Consider the following 21146-nt stretch of genomic DNA (forward strand, 5'->3'; position numbering starts at 1 on the left):
TGACATCATATCAAGGCAAAAGTTGCTCACATGCGACTATGTATTTGAAAAAAAAAAAAAAGAAAAAAAAAAAAAGAAAGAGTAATCTGCTTAGTAGCGGTTGGGTCAAAAGTTCGATCATTGCCATCTCTGATTTCGGTCATCAGCGGGGTGAATCGAAAGGCCATATGCCAAATATCCGGTCCACGATACCCCTTTTTTCTCGCTTTTTTTCATTCCTTTTTTTTTGTTTTCTTTTTTTCTTCTTCCTTTTATTTTATTTTATTGAATTTTTATTTTTTTTATTTTGTTTTGTTTTGTATTTATTTTATTTTATTTCTCGCACTTTCGAAGGCGCACTATTTGACATACAAGTATGCATTGCATACTCGTTGGTTGGCTGACGATAAATTTTATTATTGTTGTTTATTTTTATTTTGTTAGGTGCAAAGTTCCACATTTTCACCCTCGGCACATCAAAACGTGCGGATGAAAAAAAAAAGGATTGATGAACGAGACCCCCAGCCCTCTCTTTCGATCTGGCTGATCCCCATCATCAGTGACCACCATTGCGATGCCTGGACCAGGCGTTGATGGGACGGATGTTGTTATGCGCTGCTCGCTTTTTTATCTGGAACAAGTCAACGAATATTGATGAACTTCACTTCCTCTCCGGTGAACCGATAAACTCGGATGGAACATCCCCCCAAACCAGCTTCTGTCTAAAGTTTTCTTTTATTTTTTATTTATTTTTTATTTTTTACTTTTCAAGTTTTTCTTCTAGAAATGTTGGACGGCGGTAGTTAAAGACACAGTACTGTATTAAAATCTCAATCTGCAAAGAAAACGAAAACTGGAACATTTCTAGTGATAAAAACATCGCATCGCTCTTCCGTTTGGCCTTACAGAGCAAGTAAGAGGATAACGGTGTCACAAAATGTCATGCTCGCCTTCAACGTTTTTCGACATCAATAAATTTAACCAAATGTTCACGTGACTGTGTTACACCGATGAATTACCTGCATGATATCAAAAGTAGATTGCCTACTCTTTAAATCGATATCGTACGATCTATTCCTAATCTAAGTATTTTTATGGGGAAAGGTACCAAAGAATGTACAACAATTTCAAATAACAGCGTGAAGCCGAATCCGTCCTCCCAAAAATCTGCGATGAAAATTCAGGTACGCAAATACTTCCCAAGGAACCTAGCAGTAACACACTAAAGGCTATTCGGATTCGAAGTGCCACCAATCTACTAAGCTTACGTTGCTCAACTTCCTTGAAATCCAAAAATGCGTGAATATTTTTCGAAAATGCGGAAATTTAAAGAGCACTCTTGTGTATAAGGTATTTTCATGCTGCGAGAAAAATGTTATCATGGGGATCTTGCGTGAATAGCGCTAAGGTTGTCAGCGCTACCTATGGTGTATTGAGAAAACAACATTGCTACATAGTCAAACATAGAAAGGGAAAAGAAAAAAGAAAATACTATGCACTCAGCTGAAGTTGTGGAGGCTGTGGACAACTAAATAAGCGGCTTATGACGTGGTTACCCGAGTAACTCGTGTGTGTGAGTTAATCATTCGACCTTCGTGTTGTGGTTAGAAGCTATTAAGTTTTGGGCTTGCTTGGGGGTTGCAAATTTGCCAGCGTTATTTTGACACGTAGGCTGCTAGTGTGCGTCTCTTCAGTAAGTCACTAGGTTCAGTTCAACCTTGGCGATTATAGGTTTGAGAAAGATGAGCAAGATATTGATCTTGGTCGTGGTATTCTGTGCTTGCAATGCACAAATCCGAGAACTGCCGAAAGGAGAACCAAACACAGTTGGTGGCAAAAATGTTAAGTTGCGAATGCCAGGGATAATTCCTCAGAAGGTAAACTTTCCCCAACAAATAAGCCAGATGGAATTATCAAATTTGTTGAATTCATGCAGAATGATGATTACTTATGCTCAGCATTTGATGCAAGTGATGAACAGTTATACATAACACAATACAAAATCGAAGGAACTGCTGACAGAGCTCACCATATGCTTCTCTATGGTTGTTCCGATGTTCCGTCCAAAGACATCTATTGGTAAAAATAACATTGAACTACATGGATAATTGACATTCAACATTTTTGTACAGGGATTGTGGGCACCATGGTGTATGTTCAGGATCTTCAAGTATTATGTTTGCTTGGGCTAAGAATGCACCTCCAACTAGCTTACCTCCATCAGTTGGATTTCGTTTTGGAGGGCAGGAATCTTCAGTCAAATATCTGGTGCTTCAAATCCATTATGCACACCCTTTGCCCCCTGGAGAAAAAGACTACAGTGGAATGGATATTGATGTGACAAGTGAAGAGTATGAATTATCATTATTATTTTTAATGCCTTCTTTTCTCTGTATGTTAATCTTAATTTCTCATAGGCAAAAGTATATTGCAGGTATATTTTTACTAATTGGAGGAGCAATTATTCCACCATTTATGCCAAGTAAGATTTTTAAATTTGACTGTTGATAACAAGAATTTAATTTTTTTACTCCACCAAATAGAGGTTCATGCTGATGCCTGTTGCAAGGTTAACGTTCCGGCACCCATTCATTTATTTGCCTACCGCACACACGCGCACGCCTTGGGACGTGTCATAACAGGCTACAAGCTAGGAAAGATGGTGTGTATTTTTTTGGTTCAAAGCAAGATTTTTACAAATATTTTTCTTGTTCCTAGTCATATTCTCGCCGTTGTAGCCTGTGATTTATCCATACTGTTAAGGACTTCACTCAACGATATTTTTTGTTCCCCTAGAGCGGGCAAGTAGAGGAAATTGCACGAGGAAATCCGCAATGGCCACAAGCGTTTTATGGCATGCCCCGTGTATTCGACTTGGAATCGGGTGATATAATTGCAGCGAGATGCACCTACAATTCCACCAACAAAAACACAACGACGTATATGGGTAAGCCTACTTCTATGTCTATTCATATAAACCCTTGTGATTTGTTAAATATTGCTGCAACGTAGGCTCGACCGCTGGCGACGAAATGTGCAATTTATACTTGATGTATTACACCGACGCTAAAAGCGGAACAGCATACCAGATTTGCACAGACCAATGTAACCAGAGACCTTCCTTGTTTCCGATCGACTCCGATGAACCTCTGCCTCCCAATCCTCTGCTTGAAGAGCATGCTCTTCATGGTAGTCGTGATAAGGAAAATGCAAACATAGTAATTTCTGACAAAATGTCAATTAATCTTGTAAGTGTTATATAAGGCACATTAGCTTTCTGTACCATTTTCACCTATACTATTTCGCAATAGGAACAACTAGAATACAACAACGTTTTTGGAAGTACAGATGATCCACATAAATCGATCCCGGAGCCAGAAAAAAAAGGTCAAATCGATTACATGCTGAATCATGTAGTTCATCGAAAACCCGGCTCTCTGGTTCCTCCGCAAGACGAAATTTATAACAAACAAGTCGAGGACATAACGCAAAACCATCTCGAAATGAAAGCTACTTCAAAACCTGTAAAATTGCGATATCTTTTTCCAAGATACGTATGTAAACATTTGTTTTTTCTCACACACAATTTTGGGTATTCAGGAAACAATCCAACTCAAAACGTATCCAGACAAATACGTTGCAGACCCAAAATGGTTGTCTACCATTCAAAGCCAACCGTCAGCCGTCGCTATTGACTCGAAAGGCAATGTAGTCATCTTTCACAGGGCAAACAGGTGTGGCTGTGATGCTGACAAAAGCTAAAAAATGCTGAGAGCAGAATTTAAGCTGAGTGTGGTGAAGAAATCGCTCAAAATACTGAATGTATTTTTTTTTTAAATTATAAATAGAGCCTGGGGTTTCAACACTTTTGGCTTCGACAACCGTTTGGCTGATTCAAGTATTGGCCCAATTGAAGACGCTACCCTAATCTTATTTGATCCCAATGACAGCCAAGTAATCAACAAAGGTGGTCAAAAAATGTGAGACCTTAGTATTCCCTAAACTACTGCAGCCGGAAATTTATCTTTATGGACTTATTAGGTTTTATCTCCCGCATGGCTTGACCATCGACCAAGAAGATTGTTTGTGGGTCACAGACGTTGGTGCTCATCAAGTCTTCAAACTAACTCCTTTGAGAAAAGGCACAGATAGTTTACAAGTAAGTTACTTTTCTATCACCATCAGGCAAGGAAAGAAAGAGGATGTTATGGTTTGAATGTTTTCTCAGATACTACTAGAACTTGGCAAAAAGTTAGAACCTGGATCGGGGGAAGGAGAATTTTGTAAGCCGACTTCTGTGGCTGTATTAGCTAGCGGGGAATTCTTCGTTGCTGATGGCTACTGTAACTCGAGAATTATCAAGTACACCAAAGCAGGAATGAAGATTTCTGAATGGAAGGCAGGCAAGTATTTAGATAATAGATTTAGTTTGTTCCTAATTTTAATAACGTGTTTAAAAACTGTTAATAGGTACGACGAGTCCCATGAATGTTCCCCATTCGCTAACATTGGTGCCTGAAAGAGATATGATTTGTGTTGCGGATCGGGAAAACGGTCGGATTCAGTGTTTTTCGATTACGGACGGTCGACTACAAATGGTTTTGAAATTTCCGGAATTTAGAACTAGCCTTTATGCTGTCGCTTACAAAGGTACGAAAACCAGACCAGTTTTGCTAACGGAAAATTCTAATTTGAACTTCGCCTGGGTTTAAGATGGTAACTTGTATGCCGTCAATGGACCTTCATCTTCTAATGGGAAAACCGTCCCTGCTCAAGGATTTGTCATCGATGTGAAGGGATCGGGAGAAATTGTTTCGTTGTTTGGAAGCAAAGTCGACACGCACTTGGGTACGCCGCATGCGCTAGCTCTCGGTGCCAATGGTTCTTCTATCTACATTGCTGACATATCTCCCTTTAGAGTTCTCAAGCTTATAAAACAGGGTTAGTTACCTTGAATTTGAATCAGTAAACTTTAAAATTAATCTACTTCTCTGACATTCATCACAGAGAAAGACGTTACATCATCACCAACTATCATCAATGGGGAGACGATGCTGGCTGACCGCACTCCATCATCAACGTCTTTCTCTAGCGAACACATGATAGATCTAGATGTTTCGTCTTTTTCTACTTCTGTAATCATAATTTCCATCCTGGCGGTTCCGTTACTGATACTTATCATCGTCTTTGCCATCATAAGATTGAGACAGCGAGGTAAACGAGTTTAACATTGTTCATGTCATATGCTGATTGTATTAAAAACTGAATTTATTATTGAATGCAAAAAAAAAAAAAAAATATATATATATATATATAATAATAATAATAATATTATTATGGGGGAGTACTTTCTTGTGTTTCTTTGTGGACATCCTAAGTTACCTGTTGCCTGTAATGTAATTTACACTGAATTTTTATCACAAAGGTTGCTGTGCTGAGACCAAAAGGACGGCCAAGCTAGATTTGGGTAGCTTGCTTGGACATCGTGACCCGATCCGTGGTGGATTCGAAAAACTAGCAATGGAAGACAGCGATGGAGAAGGAGAAATGGATTCGGACTCTGAAGCCGACGTGGTTGAATTTACCAAGGCAAGAGCGTAAAAAACTGCTTCGCTCTTGACAATCGCAGAAACTACTGATTGCTATTTTTGTATGACATAAGCACACAGGCCACACACTGTGTCGAATTGGAAAGCCTGAAATAACGTGAACTATATATTTTCTCGTGAATTGATCTGAATCGCGAAAGCTATTATTCCAAGTTGAGCAAACGCAAGTCTTAGACAGGATTTTATTTGTGAACTTTCCATGTCACCATTCATTTTAAAGGCGGCCTTATTCGCATTATCTAAATTAAGTATTGTTGTGCAATCGAAAATTGGAAGCCGTTTTTTTTTCTCCATTCTCTTTTCTTTGCTATGACGAATCCAAAACTAGGACGTACAACTCTGGTTGTGGTTTTATTTTAATGGTTGTGGTGTTATCAGTTCCCTCGAATAAAATTTGAAATAGGTTCTTATCACACTTGTACGAAACAAGATTGTGACCGCCATTCCGCTTTTCATGGTACATGACATCGTTTATTATTTTTTTATTTCGTCTTTTGTTGAACTTGAATGAAAATATTGTTATGCGGTGAAAAATAAAACGTACAAGCTGAAGTTTTTATTTCTTTTCACACGATTGCATTATCGCCTTATCGGTGGAGGGCAGACATGCCACACGATTATTTCTTCGACGATCATTTCTGAAAGCGATAGTCAATGACAAAACTAGGGAACGCCGTTTGTGGGGACGGAATCTGTTTCCCCACTTCAATGTTGATGCAACACTGCAAGTAATTTTCATCGGTTTTAAGACTTAAAATATAGATTTTTGTACCTTAAATAATTTGTTAGATATTTTTCATTATTTATTACTGCATTGTTAAGGTTCATAGCTAATAAATTTGTCTTCGGAATTCTTAATTATCATTACCTTACTGGAGAGTGAGCCTTTAGGAAAATAAGAGAAGGAACACGTTAGATTAGTTGATTAAGCAGTTTTATTTCTAGCCTTTTTGAAAGTCGGTAAAGGGGAGCCTTTCTACCTGCCACACACACGAGGGCACGAACCAGAGGTGTGCGTTTGTCAAAAAATCCTTAACGCGTTAAAATGCATTTTTCATTTGCCTTAACGCGTTAAAGTGTTTTTCTCGCCAGTTAACTACAGTTAACGGAAATTAACCAGTTAAAGGAAATTAACTGAGTTAAAATATTTAACGTGTTATTTTTCTGTTGGTTTTGACCTGTTTTAGACCGCTTTTTAAAACTAAATTTTAAAGATATATAACGCTTAAACGGCCATATGGCTTTTATTGAGATCTTGGTTTATCATGACTAACAAAATTTACGTAGAGGCAGAGGACGTGGGCAGTCAGAGTCATGTAGGCCAGGTGTTTAAAGTTGTCAACCCACATGTCAGTTGTGCAACACACAAACTCAACTGGTTTATATTCTTCTATGACGGCAAGCTTACATGCCTCGTACATTTTGGGAATTCGATAACGACTAAAAGTCGTTCGATGCGGAACATGATACTGCTGCCCAACTGCTACTTTCATTCAATTTCGAAAGTCTTTCCCCATCACAACATTTACTGCATGTAGGTCCTGAACAATGAAGTTTGCAATTGCGGTATCGAGTTTCAATTTCTTTTCTTTTGTCATTGTTCTGTAATCTGTGATTTTTGGTTGATCTTCATGGATTTTTTGTCTGTGTTTGACATTTAAATGGTACTTCATTGATGACACTGAAATTGTCATCAGCTTTTTGCAATGGTTGCAGACTTTCCTGGCTTTGACTCAATTTGCAAGAAATGATTTCAAACCCAACATGACTTCAAATTTGTGTCGTTTGCTGAAGGTTCAGGTTCAATATTAGAAGCTGACTTTCCACTTTCAGGTTGGTCAATTGCTTCGTTGAGTGAAGAAGTCAGATCTTTGTCATTGTTAGATTTGGTATTGCTAGCCTTTGAGCTCTTAGTCAGTGAAGGACTACATACAGTCTTTTTTGTTCGACCCATTCTTTCACCAATTTCCTTAAGAACCAAAATCCAACATAAGTTATATTTTTTTACACATACAACTAAGTTGTAAACAATGGTACTCACTGTGAGCGGGAAAGAATCACATCAAAATTCTTTTGATCTTCACGAAAACCAATACGTATACTTCAAATTACTTTCGAAGTTTGTCTTTGTGCTATTGCAAAACATATAATTTATATGTCAATGATTGAATGAATGACCTTACAGATTTATTAGTATAAGATTTCAATAATAATATTATGTATTACCACCTTTAGTTTTCAAGGCTCCTAAAAGTACGTCAAATTCCGATTCAAATACCAAATTAAATGACGCCAGCAATACACGACTCATAACAAGATACGACCTACAATCTACGAGGAACGAACCACGAAGTCACGAATTACGAAGTACGAATGACTACGACGAATAGTCGTCTGACTCCGATTCTGACTTGAATTTGAATACAAATAACAGTATTACCGGCTTTACACATTTAAATTTATTATACGTAACATTTAGAACATTGCCGAGAGCCCGAGATGCCCACAAATTTTCTTTATTTATGCATGATGTGCTTTCCATTCAAGTTTAACTTTGTTAAAAATTTTAACGCGTTAAATTCTCCTCCAAATTTTGGCGTTTTCATGTCGCCGTTAACTGCCCGTTAACTGAAAGAAATGTTGCTAAGAAATAGCTTAACGCGTCCCGACTTTAACGCGTTAACGATCCGTTAACTTCAGTTAAGATAACTTTCGCACACCTCTGGCACGAACCCAGCCGAAAAAAAGCAGAAGAAAAACCCTCTCCTCGCGTTCCCTTGGCAACCGGCGTTGCCCCCTCGTTCTTACGGATCTTTTTGATTCGTAACATGCATGAACTATCTTATTTCAATTGGTTGTTTAGCAGCACCCACCCTTCACGCCTTGATAAGTTTTGCTTCAAAAAAGGTAAGAAGAAAAGAAAGTAGCACTCGGCCCCGCGCCAATCGAGGAGCTATTTAGTCGATCCGGTACGGGGATAATCTTAATCGGGGAAGTGATTTCGGTGCTCGGTGCGGTGATATCGGTGCTCGGTGCCTTCCCCGATTATCAATGAATAGTGATCTAAATTGCCCTACGGTCAACAAGAAAAAAATGTGACCTTAGTCACGTGATTCTCGTTGGCCTATCAGAACTCAAGGTCACTGGTAACTAAGACTAAACCCCCTATGGCTGAAGCGGTGCTATCGGTGCAGCACCGATTATAGCACGGTTCCGCACCGAAAAAAGAAATCCCCGCTCCGAACTTCCCCGATTCATTTTAATCGGGGAAGCTTAGCGGTGTCCCCGATTAGAATGTGATCGGGGCCGAGCCCTAAAAGAAAGAAAAAAGACTAGCAAATCTGGTTTAACAGCAATAGACAACTCCATCTCGTTCAGGGGCCTGAACGCTGTCAGGCAAAACATGACGACAACTCCTGTTAGGGTTCAGGTCCCTGGCCTCAATTTGCAGCAAGAGATAGGCAGCTCAATTCGCTATACTAGCGCAACTTGCCTTACGCATTCAATTGCAACTCCATCTCGTATTCTCGTTCAGGGACCTGAACCCTGTCAGGCAAAAACATAAAACCCCCGAGCCGTTATTTTTTTGTTTTGTGTTTGTTATTATTTATGTTTATTGTTTATTTTTCTTTCTGTTTCCTTTCCGTAATACAATGCCTTTTAACTTTATAATTTTTTTTCATTTATTACAATATTACTTAATTAAGCAACGGTATAATTTCATTAAAATTACTATAATTATTGTGAATTTCCACTCATGGGCATTCGGGTAGTGGAACCGGTTCCAAAACCCGATATCATTACTGTGTACCCTATTTGACTTGTTTTTTGCAATACATCATAGTTTTATTTATTTTCCTTCACCTGCACACCCATTTTCAGTTAAGGCTGGGCCATATCTTTTAAAGTGGGTATTTTAAACGAAAGAAAACCGCTTGATAAGCACCTACCCGAATTTAATGCGATAATTTTGAACAAATGGATAGATCTTATCAAGAGCTACCCATTCCTGCAAATTTTTTCAAATATAGAGCTTATAGTTTACTGATTATAATTCATTTAGTTTCACGCTCCGTCAAACCACACCGACAAAAATATCCAATCGGTTTACTACTCGGTTAGGTATTTTTTAAGTAAAAATTTTACGGAAGTGGATAGCCCCCATCATCGGCTATCCATTTCTGTAAAATTTGTTTATTTAGACCTAATATGGTTACCTATAAAGCTATTTTAATTTTGTGTACTGGGATAGAGGGATTACCCGAGAAACGTTAAACCGCACCGACCTACCTACCTAAAAAACAGCTGATCGGTCATTACTCGGGTAGGTGCTTATCAAGCGGTTTTCTTTCGTTTAAAATACCCACTTTAAAAGATATGGCCCAGCCTTAACTGAAAATGGGTGTGCAGGTGAAGGAAAATAAATAAAACTATGATGTATTGCAAAAAACAAGTCAAATAGGGTACACAGTAATGATATCGGGTTTTGGAACCGGTTCCACTACCCGAATGCCCATGAGTGGAAATTCACAATAATTATAGTAATTTTAATGAAATTATACCGTTGCTTAATTAAGTAATATTGTAATAAATGAAAAAAAATTATAAAGTTAAAAGGCATTGTATTACGGAAAGGAAACAGAAAGAAAAATAAACAATAAACATAAATAATAACAAACACAAAACAAAAAAATAACGGCTCGGGGGTTTTATGTTTTTGCCTGACAGGGTTCAGGTCCCTGAACAAGAATACGAGATGGAGTTGCAATTGAATGCGTAAAGCAAGTTGCGCTAGTATAGCGAATAGGGAATGAACGGTAAAATTATTTTCCCTTGAAAATGATTTCATCTTGTCAAACTCATCGAGTTAGAAAAGATTGTGAATCATGTTTCTATAGGGAAAATGTACGGTTTAGCCGTAAATTAATTTTAAAGTTGGTTTAAGGCCCGCCTCTCGAAAAACGGTCACCCGGCCATTTTTAGGGGACGGAGCCTAACTGGGTATCCCGGGTAGGAATTTTATCTAGGTCTAATGTTGTTGCCGATACAGAATCGGCCATTGGTTCAGGATCAGAATCGCACATCGGCCCGGGTCATTTCCAACTTGAGTCGCCAAACCTTGTCCATTTCTGCTATGCCAATATTACACATGTATTTTGGTAGAACACCGGCAAGCAGTGTTGATCCGGGATTAATTTATCAATATTGGCATAACAGAAATGGACAAGGTTTGGCGACTCAAGTTGGAAATTACCCGGGCCGATGTGCGATTTCGATATGCAGCCAATAATGGCGCAAAACAACATTGTATCATATTTAAAAATTGAACACCTAACCAATGTTATAAATTTATTTTGGTAGAACATTGGCGAGCAGTGTTTATCCGGGATAATTTTATCAGTAGTGGCATAACAGAAATGGACAAGGTTTGGCGACTCAAGTTGGAAATGACCCGGGCCGATGTGCGATTTCGATATGCAGCCAATAATGGCGCAAAACAACATTGGACCAACAATCAACATTCCAACATCAAAAATTAAATAGTAGCCTAAAACAAAACAATAGCTTTATTCATCGTAACATAAAGTAAAGACAGACCTAGCCGGATTTGCCGGATTTGAACCCTAGACCACTGTTCAACAACTTCATCTTTCAGACACTTTATCCACTTAGCTATTTCTATACATATCAAGTAATATGTTTTCCGTAGTAAATCCGGAATTTGGTTAAAAACTTAGAAAAAATTTCCCAGTGAAAACCAAAGTTAGTTTAAATTTAGTACGTGGTTACAGTTTTATTATTTTTACTGATTATAGATACTAATTTACACAACAATCATTTGATTTTCATGTTTAATCGTTAATTTAGACCAAACATTTCAAAAATACAACAAAAAATGTAATTAAAAATAACAAATTTAAAAAGCACACCCGGGTAGGAAACAATACTGACCATTCTGTTTTCTTCATCCGATGTTGATTTTAGGTCGGTTCACATCGTAAATGCGTTATCAGTTACATGAGATTGGTCCATGGTTGGAAAAATATTGGAATATGGTTTTCCAAAAACCAAATCAATTCCATCCTGGGCCATTCTTAGAAAGTTGAGTTTTAACGATGCATGTATCCCGCTACTAAACCAATGTCGATACAATTTCGAACCTTTGCTGTTTATTGTAGAATCTAGTGCTGGCCGCTAGATGTCGTCCCACCTAGAGCGAGCATATCCCCGCTATGCAGAGCCCCAATACACCAGTCTCATACACGCACTTGACCTTACAACATGGTGTCAGAAGTGTGCTCTCACAACTCGACGGTGTTGAGTCGTAACCGCGTGGTTTGTGAGTATTGAACTGCATCCGTCTTCATCGAACGCATCCTGCGCGTTGTTGAACTTTATCTGTCTTTATCGCGTACATCTCGTTGCATTGCACCGTTTTCTTGAAATATCGTCTTCGTTGAGGGCTCCTGAACCTTTTTCTTTCGGGGCCAGTGATTTGGCGGCCCAGTGGGGTCTGTGGCGTAAACAGTTTACGTGGTACTTAGTGGCTACAAATGCAAATGGCGGCCTTAACGTGGATGAAGAGCAGATGGTGGGCGTGCTCATCACTCTTCTTGGCAGTGAGGGCCTCAAAATTTACGATACTTTTGTGTTCAATCCAGCCTCCGATGCCAGAAAAATTACGCCGGTGTTAGACAAGTTCACTGCCCATTTTGAGCCCCGACGCAGTGAAGTTTTCGAGCGTTTTAAATTCCTGCGTCGTCATCAACTCCCTGGTGAATCTTTTGATTCGTGGCTAATTGATCTTCGTGGTCTAGTGAACTCGTGTGGCTATGGTGCTGGTGTTGATTCGGTCTTACGGGACCAAATAGTACTCGGTGTGGCTGATCCTTACGTCCGTGAAAAGCTGCTGTATGAAAAGGATTTGCTGCTCCCCACCGCGTGTGAAATTGTGCGTGCGTGTGAGTCATCTAAAGCCCAGCTCAGTCACATCACCACGTCATCGACAGCTGAAGCCGCGCACGCCGTTCAGAGCCGACCGGGTGGCCGGAAGGTCGAGAGAAAGCCGGAATCGTCGTTCAGAGCTCAGCATGAACAGCAGCCGTCCGCTAATCAACACGCAGCCCAGCAGTATCCCAAGTGTAAAGATTGCGGCCGGCCTCATCGAAAATATCAGTGTCGAGTCACCAATTTTACGTGTTATAATTGCAACGTGGTCGGCCATATATCCAGTTGCTGTCCGAATCCACCCAAGTCCCGCCAGATGTCAGCACGTCCAGCACCAAACCCCGCGCCCAAAGTTCATGCTGTGGAGGAGGAGACGCGCTGGATTGGTGAGGTCGAACGTGGCGGCACGGCGATGGCCCTCCCGCGGTCAGTTGAAGAAAGTTACTACGTCTCTCATGCCCTAACGTCGTCTGGTAGTGAATCTGAGTGGCACCAAGACGTGACAGTAGATGGCGTTAAAATTAACTTCAAGCTTGATTCGGGCGCCACATGCAACATTCTGCCGTATGAGTCGTTTGCTCGGCTGCCCAAAACACGCCGCTGTCTTCGCCCTGGGCCCATTGTTCGCAGTTATCGTTCACAAGATGGCCTCTTACGCGTGCTCGGATTGCACACAGCCAAGGTGGTTCACAGAGGCGCTTTGTTTGTCATCGACTTTGTCGTGGTTGACGAGCCTGGCCAGCCACCCCTTCTAGGACTCCCGTCTTGCGACAAGCTGAACTTGATTCGAAGAGTCGATGCTGTTCAGTCGCCAGTAGACGCTCCGCTGCCGCCAATAGTCGTGGAGTTTATGGACGTCTTCGAAGGATTAGGTAAATTACCTGTAGAACATGACATTAGACTGCTGTCAGGTGCTAATCGCGTGGATCCTATTGTGTGTGCAGCCAGTCGACTTCCGTTCCGGCTGGAGGATCGCGTTTTCAAGAAGTTGGACGAAATGGTCAACGACAAAATCCTCACCCCCGTGCAAGAGCCAACTGAGTGGGTCAGCTGCATGATGGTGGTGGGAAAACCGGACGGTGATGTCCGTATTTGTCTGGACCCGTTTGAGCTCAACAAGGCTATTCAACGTCAACATTTTGCCGTCCCCACCATTGAGCAGCTGTTCAGCAAGTTGGGTAAGGCTCGATATTTCTGCAGCCTTGATGCTGCGTCTGGTTTCTATCAGATTCCTTTGTCTGATGCAGCGTCCTATTTGTGCACAATGGCCACTCCGAAAGGCCGTTATCGCTTCCTCCGGCTGCCGTTTGGGCTGAAGTCAGCCCCAGAAATTTATCTTCAGACGATGAACGACTTGTTTGGAGACCTGCCCGGTGTACTCATCTATTTTGATGATTTCCTTGTAACGGGTGAAACGGAGGAGGAACTTCTCGCCAACCTTCGTCAAGTGTTTGTACGTTGCCGTCTCCATGACTTGAAGCTTCAGTTAAAAAAGTGCAAATTCTTCCTCCAGGAGCTCCCGTGGCTAGGCCATGTCATTGGCCAGGGAATTTTAAAGCCGGACCCCCTCAAAGTTTCGGCAATTGTGGAAATGCCTGATCCAACTTGTCCGGCTGATCTCGTCCGTCTCCTGGGCATGGTGACATACCTGGACAAGTTCTGCCAAAATCTCGCGGGTCTGACACGACCCTTACGTGACTTACTCAAAGCAGACGCAGCGTGGGTGTGGGAAGAGCCCCAGAAGATGGCCCTTGGTCAGCTTAAAAGTGCATTGTCGTCTCTTCCAGTGCTACGACTGTTGGACCACTCGCTGCCCTTGGTCGTATCAGTCGATGCGTCTCCCGTCGGCATCGGTGCAGTGTTGCTTCAAAATAACCAGCCGATCGCGTACTCGTCAATGTCGTTAACCGTTACTCAAAAACGGTACTTTCAGATCGAAAAGGAGCTGTTGGCGGTCCAGTTTGGACTCATGCGCTTCCGGCAGTACGTCTATGGCCAAATGGTGGTGGTTGAAACCGATCACAAGCCGTTGGTTGGCCTCCTGGAGAAGCCCATTGCGTGTTGTTCCCCGAGAATCCAGCGGATGCGTCTGCAACTCCAACGATTTGATTTCAAGCTCGTCTACAAGCTGGGCAAGGAGCTGTTTATCGCCGACACGCTTAGTCGGGCTCCGTCGCCCCGCCTTTTTACCGATGACGTCACTCAAGACTGTGAGGAGCAGGTTCACGCTGTTCTTGACCTGATAATTCCTCATGATGCAACTCGTGTCAAGTTTGCTGCAGCAACGACGGCAGACCCAACTCTCCGTCTCCTGAAAGAAGTCCTTCGGCGTGGATGGCCTGATCACAAGGCCCAGTGTCCGGTGGCTGTAAAACCGTTCTGGCAAGTACGCCACCACTTGTCTGAAGCTGATGGTCTGCTACTCAATGGCAGCCGGTTGGTGGTTCCGATTTCGCTTCGGCAGGAAGTATTGGCTGGAATACACGACGGCCATTTTGGAGAGGTGAAGTGCATCTTACGGGCAAAGTCGGCCGTTTATTGGCCCGGGTGTGACGAGCAAATTCGCAACATGGTGGCCAGCTGTTCGACCTGCCAAACGCATCGCCATCGAAACCCAGCGCAGCCTCTTCGTCCTGTGCCGTTGCCGGTGCATGCCTTTCAGTGGGTGTCGGCTGACATTTTTCTGCATGGTGGCGTTAACTACCTCCTGGTTGTTGACGCATATAGCAAGTGGCCAGCATGCGTGCCGTTGCGCAGTTTATCGTCGTCGTCCGTAGTCGCCGAAATGGAACGCATATTTAGTGACTTTGGCGTTCCCGAAATCGTCATGTCAGACAATGGCACTCAGTTTGATTGCGCCGAGTTTCGAGAGTTCTGCGAGGGCCGTTCAGTTCGGTCAGTGACGTCCAGCCCAACCTACGCGCAGTCCAATGGTCTGGTGGAGCGCCACATACAGACAGTGAAAAAGACGCTCTTAAAAATGTTCACGGATGGCCGGTCTCTATGGGAGGCCTTGGCGGCCATTCGATCGACTCCAATATCATCGGAGCTGCCGTCTCCAGCAGTGTTATTGCAGGGACGCCACCTTCGTGGCAGCTTGCCGTTTTTGCAAGATCGCCTGGTTCCACAGTTTGTACCTGCAAAGTTCGTTCACGGCCAGCTCCAGCGTCGTCAGGCTACGGCTTGTTTTAATCACGGCGGTCGTCCGGATGTTCGTGGGTCGGCGCTCATTATCGGTCAACGTGTACGGGCGTTCATCTCTGGGTTGTGGCTACCAGGTGCCGTCGAAGCTGTTTGCAGCGAGCCTGACTCATATGTCGTTCGGTTGGCAGACGGGCGAGCTTTTCGTCGGACGCGCCGCGACATAAAACTTGACAACTCGCCGTCGGCAGGATTGGCAGTGGTTCAACAGAGTGGTGGTGCTGATGTAATACCGTCTGCTGTTCGCGGTTATCGCCCCGCCCCTGCTAATCATCTGCTACCGGCCCTGTCTTGGTCTCCGCCTGGTCCGCCTGCCCGCGCTGTGAATGTTCCAGTTGCCCAGCCGCTTCCGGTAGCCCTGGGTCAACCGTCAATGATGCCACAGCCTCCGCCGGTCTTTGTCAACCCGGTGCCCGGCCCGGCAACCCCTGCAAGGCCACGTGCGGCACCCGTCTCAACCGACCAGCGTGCCACCGTCCAGCTGCCCGCTGCCCAGTCACCCCTGACAGCATCAAGTCCGCTGGCCGTCGCGCCTCATCGTCCGGGATCGACTCGCTCTGGTCGCCCTTATCTCAAGCCGTCTTAATTGTCTGTGTGCGATTCCGTGTTTGTTGTCCTGGCTGCTTTGCTAGTGACACTTTTGGCTGTTTTGCCATACTTACCCTCATGGAAGTCGTCGTCTAATTCTCAATTTTTGTTTTTTCCTGCGTCTCGTCCCATAGTTCATGTCATGTCGTGTCTTATCTCATTATTCATTTCATTGTGTTTGTTCTCTGGTTTTCGGCCCATTGTTCATATCATATCGTGTTTTCCTCATTGTTCATTTCATTGTGTTTATTCTCTTGCTCGGCATGTTAGTTCTTGTCGTTCATTTGTGTGTAATCAGTGTGCGAGGGGGAGATATTGTAGAATCTAGTGCTGACCGCTAGATGTCGTCCCACCTAGAGCGAGCATATCCCCGCTATGCAGAGCCCCAATACACCAGTCTCATACACGCACTTGACCTTACAACACTGTTGTTCGATATCGACTAGCCAATAATAATCCAATGTCCAAAACCTAAATTTCAACGATTTATATATCCCAATATTTATCCAATGTCAATACAATTTCGAATTTTTGATGCTGTTTGATATCGAAATGCCAATAGTACCCCAAAGTCAGAAATTCAAGTTTAAACGATATATATATCCATATACTAATCCAATGTTGGTACCATTCCAAATTTTAGCTGCTGTTCGATATCAAAATGCCAATAGTACCCCAAAGTCAAAAACCCAAGTTCAAACGATGTATATATCTATCTACTAATCCAATGTTGGTACAATTTCAAAATTTTGCTCTTGTTCGATATTGAAATGCCAATAGTACCCCAAAGTCAGAAACCCAAGTTTAAACCATATATATATATCCATATACTAATCCAATTTTGGTACAATTTCAAATTTTTGCTCTTGTTCGATATTCATTAGCCAACAGTAAACCAATGTCAGAAATCGATGTTTATCTCCCGATACTAATCTAATGTTGAAAAAATTTCGAATTTTTGCTGTTGATCCATATCAATTTGACAATACTAAACCAAAATTAGGAAAAAAAGATTAAATCATCTATATATTCCGATACTAATCCAATGTCGATACAATTTCGAATTTATGTTATTGTTCGATATATACCCGGGCAGGAAACAACATTCGCCAAAACTAATCCGATGTTCGCATAGGCTTGGATTGATGCACAAAAATACAAGCTTTCTATTGGCAAGCCAATGCTCGGCCAATGATGGAATTCTGCCCTTATATCAGTTATCGAATGACGAGACTAGGTAACATCTTAGGACCTATGTTAAAAATTCCTCGCTAAAATTAAACCCGGTCCCAAAAACCAGTTCCAAACACAGGGTGTTTACCGTTCCCCGACTTCTACCCCAAAACTATACATATATACATACATACCAATAATATTATCGTTAAACAACAACAAAAATTCGTATCGCATCGACATTTGGTTGGTATCGTGGTATAAAGATCGTTTAATCTTGTTTGTCCAATATTGGCTTATAATTGGCTAATCGATATCGATCAAGAGCAAAAAATTGAAATTATACCGACATTGGATTAGTATATGGATATATAAATCGTTTAAACTTTGGTTTCTGACTTTGGGATACTATTGGCATTTCGATATCGAACAAGAGCAAAAATTTGAAATTGTACCAACATTGGATTAGTATATTGATATATAAATCGTTTAAACTTGGGTTTTTGACTTTGAAATACTATTGACCTTTCGATATCGAACAAGAGCAAAAATTTGAAATTGTACCAACATTGGATTTGTATAGGGATATATGAATCGTTTAAACTTCGGTTTCTGACTTTGTGGTACTAGTGGCATTTCGATATCGAACAGCAGCAAAAATTCGAAATTGTACCAGCATTGGATTAGTATATGGATATATATATCGTTTAAACTTGAGTTTCTAACTATGGGGTACTAGTGGCATTTTGATATCGAACAGCAGCAAAACTTCAAAATTGTACCAACATTGGATTAGTATATGGATATATGTATCGTTTAAGCTTCGATTTCTGACTTTGGGGTACTAGTGGCATTTCGATATCAAACAGCAGCAAAAATTTGATATTGTACCAACATTGGATTAGTATATGGATATATATATCGTTTAAACTAGAGTTTCTAACTTTGGGGTACTAGTGGCATTTTGATATCAAACAGCAGCAAAAATTCGAAATTGTACCAACATTGGATTAGTATATGGATATATGTATCGTTTAAACTTGGGTTTCTGTTTTTGGGGTACTATTGGCATTTCGATATCGAACAGCAGCAAAAATTCGAAATTGTATTGACATTGGATAAATATTGGGATATATACATCGTTGAAATTTGTGTTTTGGACATTGGGTTATTATTGGCTAGTCGATATCGAACAACAGCAAAGGTTCGAAATTGTATCTACATTGGTTTAGTAGCGGGATACATGCATCGTTAAAAATCAACTTTCTAAGAATGGCCCAGGATGGATTTGAGTTGGTTTTTGAAAAACCACATTCCAATATTTTTCCAACCATGGACCAATCTCATGTAACTTATATCGCATTTACGACGTGAACCGACCTAAAATCAACATCGGACTAAGAATGGTCAGTATTGTTTCCTACCCGGGTATGTTGGGATTTTCTCGTTGTAGGCAGCCACAGCAAATGTATTTGCGTATTTTTTTTTATTGGGCGGTAAATTGTTGGGGCCTAAACAGGATAGTTAAACTAAACATTTTACACCCGCACCACCGCGTGACATCGTCTGCAGAAGAAACCTCTAATTAAAAAAAAAACAAAACAAACTAAACATTTTAATTTCCTTTTTCAAACATAATTTTTACTTACAGAAAAGTGATGACACACACCTGACACACACGAAAGTTACTTTTCACAGATAAACGTTTCGGATCTTTCCCAATAGCTTGAAGCCAAGAATTTATTTATTTATTTATTTTTTACACCTTGTTACAATTGTATCTCCCGCCAATATCCCCATCCCTAATTATGTGTTGGTCTCTGCCAGATGGCGGGTCAATTAGCCAGACGCCTTTGTCTACCTGTTGTAAAAGGCAGTAGAGGGTAAACCGTCTGAGCGACAGGACCATAGGAGGGCGCTTTGCTTAACGCTGGCTTCCCCTCGCGGATTATTTTCCATTCCTTTTTCGCGTGTTCCCCTTTTTCGCGTTACTGTGCGAATCCCAAGTGCAGGGACGAAATACAACTATTTCGTTTAATTATTTAATTGCCTCTTTCTAGCCCAGCGTACTCGTTACGAACGTAACAATTGGTGTCAGGAGTGGGATTACAAGGCCTTAGAACGACTTTTAAAAAGTCGCCTTAATGAACGCCACTGCCTTAAAGTATTTATTTATTATTTTTTTTTTCTCTCTCTTCTCTGAGGTTTTGTCTTGTCAATTTTTGAAGTGGTGTGTGAATCTCCGTAAGTTTTAATTTTTTTTTTTGGTTTATGTTTTGTGTGTTTTGTGTGTAACTAACATTTTAGGGGCGCCGCCATATTGGATCCAGTCGCGTGTTCGAGGCAGGCGTGACTGTGGGCGTGGCCATATTGGATCTGTGTTACGCGACAGACTCTCCCGCAAAGAAGTTTCCCGTGGGATCGTGGTTTTTCGCTTTGAAGCCAAAGGGGAAATATTTTTTGTTGTTGTTTTGTTAATTTTTCGGCGTTTAATTTCTTGTTTCTTTTTTTTGGCGCGCCAACAATTTAAGCGAGTTTCGGTTGGTGTATCTAAGCTTTTGTCGGGTATTTAATTTGGTTTTTGTGTGTTCGTCTCCTGCCTTATTTGCTTTTGCTGGTGCCGTCGTTTATGTATGTTTATTCTGGTTTTTTTTTTGCAAGTGGGTTTTTTTTCTTTTTTCTTTCTCGTGGTTGACCGACTGATTAGTCACGTCTGTTTTGGGTCTTTTTCTTTTGGTTTCTTTTGCTGGCGTCGGGACCTGCATGTCGGATACGGATTCCGAAATTAAAGCACCTTTTCTTGGTTTTGAACACCACTATCACTTACGGAACCGTAGCCAACAAACCGATCCAGAACCGGTTAGACCCCGTTTAGTTCGCCCTGTACCTCGCTATCCACCAAATGACGTTGCTAAACAACGTCTGGAATTTGACATTTCTCCTTCGGAAGCGTCAACCAAAACTAAAATGGCGGACAATGCAGCTCTCATCGCTGCGTTACAAGGGTTTACCACGGCAGTAGCAACGGACGCAGCAGCGAGGCAGAACCAGATGGTGCAGCTATTTCAAGTTATCGGGGGCCAACAGCAAAACCAAGCCGCTATGCAAGCCATTGTTGCTGCACCACCCAATGCACCTGTTATTCGGCCCTCCACAGTGGCGGTAAACTCTCTACCACATTTTTCAGGTAGTGCAGACGAGGACGCACAGGGGTTTGTTGACCAAGTAAACAGGGTAGCAGGGCTAGAAGGTTGGACGGCCGAGAACTGTCTTTTGGTTGCCGTAACACGTCTTTTAGGTACGGCTTCTCAATGGCATGCGCAAACCGGGCAGAACTATGGTACGTGGCCACTTTGGTCGGCGGCCCTTGTCACAAACTTTTCCCACACCTTGTCGTTTTTGGAGTGGAGCTTAATGGTAGAAGCAAGAGTGCAGAAACCAGGGGAATCTTGTTTGGAGTACGTTTTGGACAAGCGTAGATTATGTCTGCGCTCTCCTGTACCTTTGCCAGAGGCAGACATCATTAAGGCGTTGCTTAGGGGGCTAGCCAATCCAATTTACATCGCGGCGCTTACGGCTCAGCTACCTGTCAATTTTACTGACTTCGTAACTCGTCTACGGGACTTGGAACAGCTTGGCTTATCGAGT

The 21146-nt window shown here is 41.8% G+C and overlaps 2 protein-coding genes and 1 long non-coding RNA gene across 3 annotated transcripts; 2 read left to right on the forward strand and 1 right to left on the reverse strand.

Moving 5' to 3' along the window:
* Positions 1-1443: 1443 nt before the first annotated feature.
* LOC116930770 (peptidylglycine alpha-amidating monooxygenase) lies at positions 1444-6140 on the forward strand. Its single transcript, XM_032938175.2, has 16 exons — positions 1444-1856; positions 1916-2058; positions 2112-2330; positions 2397-2461; positions 2523-2641; positions 2776-2926; positions 2992-3227; positions 3291-3503; positions 3580-3713; positions 3828-3959; positions 4021-4138; positions 4208-4382; positions 4450-4629; positions 4693-4920; positions 4987-5193; positions 5405-6140. The coding sequence occupies exons 1-16, from the start codon at positions 1722-1724 to the stop codon at positions 5578-5580; spliced, it is 2631 nt and encodes an 876-aa protein (XP_032794066.2). The 5' UTR covers positions 1444-1721; the 3' UTR covers positions 5581-6140.
* On the reverse strand, positions 6032-8314 carry LOC123476026. Its single transcript, XR_006651602.1, has 4 exons — positions 7818-8314; positions 7630-7720; positions 6457-7557; positions 6032-6310 (listed from the first exon to the last, which is right to left on the reverse strand). It is a non-coding gene; the product is annotated as an uncharacterized LOC123476026 (long non-coding RNA).
* A 3548-nt stretch (positions 8315-11862) lies between these two features.
* Positions 11863-16858, forward strand: LOC123475886 (uncharacterized protein K02A2.6-like). The gene is made up of 3 exons (XM_045179086.1): positions 11863-13408; positions 13481-13714; positions 13784-16858. The coding sequence occupies exons 1-3, from the start codon at positions 12178-12180 to the stop codon at positions 16321-16323; spliced, it is 4005 nt and encodes a 1334-aa protein (XP_045035021.1). The 5' UTR covers positions 11863-12177; the 3' UTR covers positions 16324-16858.
* The last annotated feature ends 4288 nt before the right edge of the window (positions 16859-21146 follow it).

This window comes from Daphnia magna, linkage group LG9, assembly GCF_020631705.1.
Source record: "Daphnia magna isolate NIES linkage group LG9, ASM2063170v1.1, whole genome shotgun sequence".
NCBI classification, from domain to species: domain Eukaryota; kingdom Metazoa; phylum Arthropoda; class Branchiopoda; order Diplostraca; family Daphniidae; genus Daphnia; species Daphnia magna.

Coding starts and splice junctions, on each gene's coding strand:
- LOC123475886 (XM_045179086.1), top strand. CDS start 12,178: ATGGTGGGCGTGCTCATCACTCTTCTTGGCAGTGAGGGCCTCAAAATT. Junction 13,409..13,480: donor GGACGTCTTCGAAGGATTAG/GTAAATTACCTG, acceptor TTGTGTGTGCAG/CCAGTCGACTTCCGTTCCGG. Junction 13,715..13,783: donor GCAGCTGTTCAGCAAGTTGG/GTAAGGCTCGAT, acceptor TGTCTGATGCAG/CGTCCTATTTGTGCACAATG.
- LOC116930770 (XM_032938175.2), top strand. CDS start 1,722: ATGAGCAAGATATTGATCTTGGTCGTGGTATTCTGTGCTTGCAATGCA. Junction 1,857..1,915: donor CAGGGATAATTCCTCAGAAG/GTAAACTTTCCC, acceptor GAATTCATGCAG/AATGATGATTACTTATGCTC. Junction 2,331..2,396: donor ATTGATGTGACAAGTGAAGA/GTATGAATTATC, acceptor AATTTCTCATAG/GCAAAAGTATATTGCAGGTA.